Genomic DNA, 2,032 nt, shown 5'->3' on the forward strand with positions numbered 1-2,032 from the left:
GAGCGCAGGGGGGGGCGGCCCCCCCCCCCCCACTTCTTCTGAAAAGTATTTAAAGGGATCCTTTAAATGCTTTTCAGAAGAAGGAGGGTCGGGCACCTGAACTCCAAGCTGCAAATTCACGGCTTGGATTGCAGGCACGGGCAGCCTTCCCCATGTTTCTTCTGAACAACATTTAAGGGGTCCCTTTAAATGCTATTTGGAAGAAGTGGGGCCGGGTGCCTGCACTCCAAGCTGCGAATTTGTGGCTTGGAGTGCAGGCACGGTCAGCCTCCCCCCACTTCTTTTTTAAATGCTTTTCAGAGGGAGCAGGTGGCACTGGTCCCCAACATGATGACACAACTTCAGCATGATGTCATCTCTTTGCGGATGGCCCCACCTTCTCCAGTAATGCCCCTCAAAGTCCCCTGCCAGGGATTTGAAAGGACCTGGCAACCCTAACGGTTGTGTTACAAAAATTCACTGAAACGTATCTTAGAGAAAAGTCTATATCGGAAGGCTGAACAGAGCCAAAGTTAGCAAAGTAAATTCTGCCTCTTATTCTGCATATTAAATTCTTTGTGCTGGAGTGATACCACAACCCAGTGTAGAACAGAGCAAATCACAGGCATTTGTTTGAGGTTCTTCAATTAATAATAAACTGATTAAAGAAAACAACACTGTTTTCTAATGCACTTTCTTCCACATTTCAGGAACTTCTACTACATCACAATGCTGAGGGACCCGGTATCACGTTACTTGAGTGAGTGGAAGCATGTCCAAAGAGGTGCAACATGGAAGACTTCTCTCCATATGTGTGATGGGAGGAGCCCCACACCGGAGGAACTGCCTATGTGTTACCTAGGAGATGACTGGTCTGGGGTCAGCTTACAGGAGTTCATGAACTGTAGCCACAATCTGGCTAACAACCGCCAGGTGCGCATGCTGGCCGACCTTAGCCTGGTTGGGTGTTATAATTTGACTTCTATGAATGAAAGTGAAAGAAATATGATCCTTCTACAAAGCGCCAAGAACAACCTGAAAAACATGGCCTTTTTTGGACTCACAGAGTTTCAGAGGAAAACTCAGTATCTTTTTGAGAGGACATTCAACCTGGAGTTTATCTCCCCTTTCACTCAGTACAACATCACACGAGCCTCTAATGTGGATATCAGTGAGTCCGTGAGGAAGCACATAGAAGAGCTGAACTTCCTGGATATGCAGCTATATGAGTTTGCTAAAGACCTCTTTCTGCAGCGATTTCAATATGCCAAACAAGAAGAGCATGAACAAAATCGTCAAAAACGACGGGAAGAACGGAAAATATTGCGTGAGCAGAAGGTTCATGAATGGCAAAAGGAGGGAGAAGAAGAAATCACTGTTACTGAGGATTATAACAGTCAGGTGGAACGCTGGTGAATTGCCTTCTGTGTACACATGTGTATCGACAGTTCATTGAACTTGCAGTGCAATCCTAAGAACACTTTGCTGGGAGTAAGTTCCACTGAATAGACCTGAGTAGTATTCTGAATAGATCAGTTTAAGATTGCTCTCTTAATTACTCACTGGTGAATGAAACTCTTTTGTTCTGATAAAAGAGCATCTCTCAGCTGTTCTTCAACATTTTATGTTTTTGTAGATTTTGTCTTTTAAGGGTACTATATTTTAAGTTTTTCAATACACCTTAAACAGTGTTATTCAGTAGGCTGTTCAATAGTTCATTATTTAGAACAAGCCACCTTTTAAAGGTCTGACCTTTTAGCATATGGTTCTTGCCTTGATGTTGATGCTTTTTCTTATGGCAGAATGCACTACTAAAATCTGGAAACATGGTGAAAATTAAAACTCCTGTCACATTGTTCGTTTCACTTATATGTAATGATTCGCCAAGGTTGGTCATGTTGTTCTTTGTAAACTGTACTATGTACATTTGTGATGAATGTAACACAGGAAAACATGCTGTTTCTCAATTATTTAGACAGGCTTTCATGTAAGGACAGTTTTCTAGTGTGATAATGGGATGCAAAGAAATGAAGTTGATGGGAGCGTACCGGCA

General features: G+C 42.8%; 1 protein-coding gene across 1 annotated transcript; it reads left to right on the forward strand.

Moving 5' to 3' along the window:
- Nucleotides 1-689: 689 nt before the first annotated feature.
- LOC107123946 (heparan-sulfate 6-O-sulfotransferase 3-like) lies at nt 690-1,395 on the forward strand (the record flags this gene model as incomplete). Its single annotated transcript, XM_015427299.1, has 1 exon — nt 690-1,395. A coding segment is annotated over one exon (706 nt), but the record flags the coding sequence as incomplete, so codon positions are not given.
- Nucleotides 1,396-2,032: the final 637 nt, after the last annotated feature.

Source organism: Gekko japonicus, unplaced genomic scaffold (genome assembly GCF_001447785.1).
Source record: "Gekko japonicus isolate JY-2015 unplaced genomic scaffold, Gekko_japonicus_V1.1 scaffold1593, whole genome shotgun sequence".
NCBI lineage: Eukaryota > Metazoa > Chordata > Lepidosauria > Squamata > Gekkonidae > Gekko > Gekko japonicus.